General features: G+C 50.0%; 1 protein-coding gene across 2 annotated transcripts in view; it reads right to left on the reverse strand.

Moving 5' to 3' along the window:
- RCN3 (reticulocalbin 3, EF-hand calcium binding domain) overlaps window positions 1-1,567 on the reverse strand; it is a 19,528-nt gene that overhangs the window by 10,649 nt on the left and 7,312 nt on the right. For both annotated transcript variants that reach the window (XM_011946366.1, XM_011946367.1), the window contains exon 5: window positions 965-1,025. In XM_011946366.1, coding sequence (XP_011801756.1) covers window positions 965-1,025 — 61 coding nt within the window. The remainder of the gene's footprint in view (window positions 1-964; window positions 1,026-1,567) is intronic.

Raw genomic sequence — 1,567 nt, forward strand, 5'->3', positions numbered from 1 at the left:
AAAAAAAAAGAAGGAAGGAAGGAAAAGAGAGAGAGAAAGAGAAGGAAAGAAAGAAAAATGATTTCTCATGCAGGATATGGTCAGAAAAAATAAAAGAATAAACAATGTTTTCGAACTTAAAAAAAAAATCCTGGCCGGGCGTGGTTGCTCACGCCTGTAATCCCACCACTTTGGGAAGCCAAGATGGGCAGATCACCTGAGGTTGGGAGTTCCAGACCAGCCTGGCCAACATGGTGAAATCATATCTCCACTAAAAATACAAAAATTAGCCAGGCGTTGTGGCAGGCACCAGTAATCCCAGCTACTTGGGAGGCTGAGGCAGAAGAATCTCTTGAGCCTGGGAGGCGGAAGTTGCAGGGAGCCAAGATCATGCCACTGCACTCCAGCCTGGGCAACAAAGCAAAACTCTGTCTCAAAAAAAAAAAAAAAAAAAAAATTCCTTGTTACCTTTCTCCTTGACTAAGTTTTTTGCCCACTAGGGGCAGGGACAGTGGCAGGGGCCCAGGGAGAACTCAGAGGGTATTGTGAGGGTCCGCCCAACATCCCATGTAACAGGAAACAGTGCTGTGCAGACGCAGGTTCAAGACCAGCTTCCTGACCCCCCTCCTCAACTAAACATAGCCCCTGAGCCTTGATTTTGTAGAAACTCCAGACCTCCAAGAAGGGACTTTGTCTGTGTTATTGTGTGCTGCAGCCTCAACCACCTGTATGCAGTAGGTGCTCAGCAAGTGTTCCCTGGGCCTGGCACACAGCAGGTGCTCAATAGATGCTTTTGTTGTCTGGTATACAGTAGGTGCTCAATAAATGTTGGGTGGCTGCATGAACTCAAGCAGTGAGTGCCCCTGCTCCCATGTCTGAGGGCCAATGCTCTGACGATGGGTGATATACCTCCAGCTGCCCCCACCAACGCTGCCCATGCCTGAGAGAGGACAAGCGTCCCGGGAAGAAATTGGGGCCCACTCACCAATGTACTCCTCCACCTGGATATAGCCATCTTTGTTTCTGTCCAGGTCCTCCAGGGTTTCCTGGGGAGAGAGAGGCATTGAGGCTGGGGGCTGATGCCCCTGGCTCCTGGGGGAGGCTGGACCCCTGGGGCAAGAGTGAGAGGTTCTCTTGGAAATTTAGCTCTGGGCAGCTGTGGGGGGCAGGCAGTAGAGCAGTCTCAACAGGCGGCATGTGGGAAATGTGCGGGCTTTCTGGGATGTTATCATGATACAGGCACTACCTGCATTTACAGGGTGAGAGCTCGGAGGCCCCAATGTCCAGCAATGCACAGGTTTGTTGCACACAAGGAGAGCTGTCCTGGGTCCCTAATAACTTGCTCAAGCCCCAGCAAACACCCTTGAAGGGGAGAAGCTCCTTTACGTTTTAGCAGAGCCTAGAAACTACCTCTGCTTTATGCGTGAACATGCTATACTTCGGGGGTTCTTTTAACACACTTGACACCTCTGCTCCTTGTTTTTCTGCCCTTCTTGAGCAAAATGACTTTTGTTCCCCGATTTATTTTTTATTTTTTATTTTTTTTTTGAGACGGAGTCTCGCTGTGTCGCCCAGGCTGGAGTGCAGT

The sequence above is a fragment of the Colobus angolensis genome, unplaced genomic scaffold, assembly GCF_000951035.1.
Source record: "Colobus angolensis palliatus isolate OR3802 unplaced genomic scaffold, Cang.pa_1.0 Scaffold25, whole genome shotgun sequence".
Classification (NCBI taxonomy): Eukaryota; Metazoa; Chordata; class Mammalia; order Primates; family Cercopithecidae; genus Colobus; species Colobus angolensis.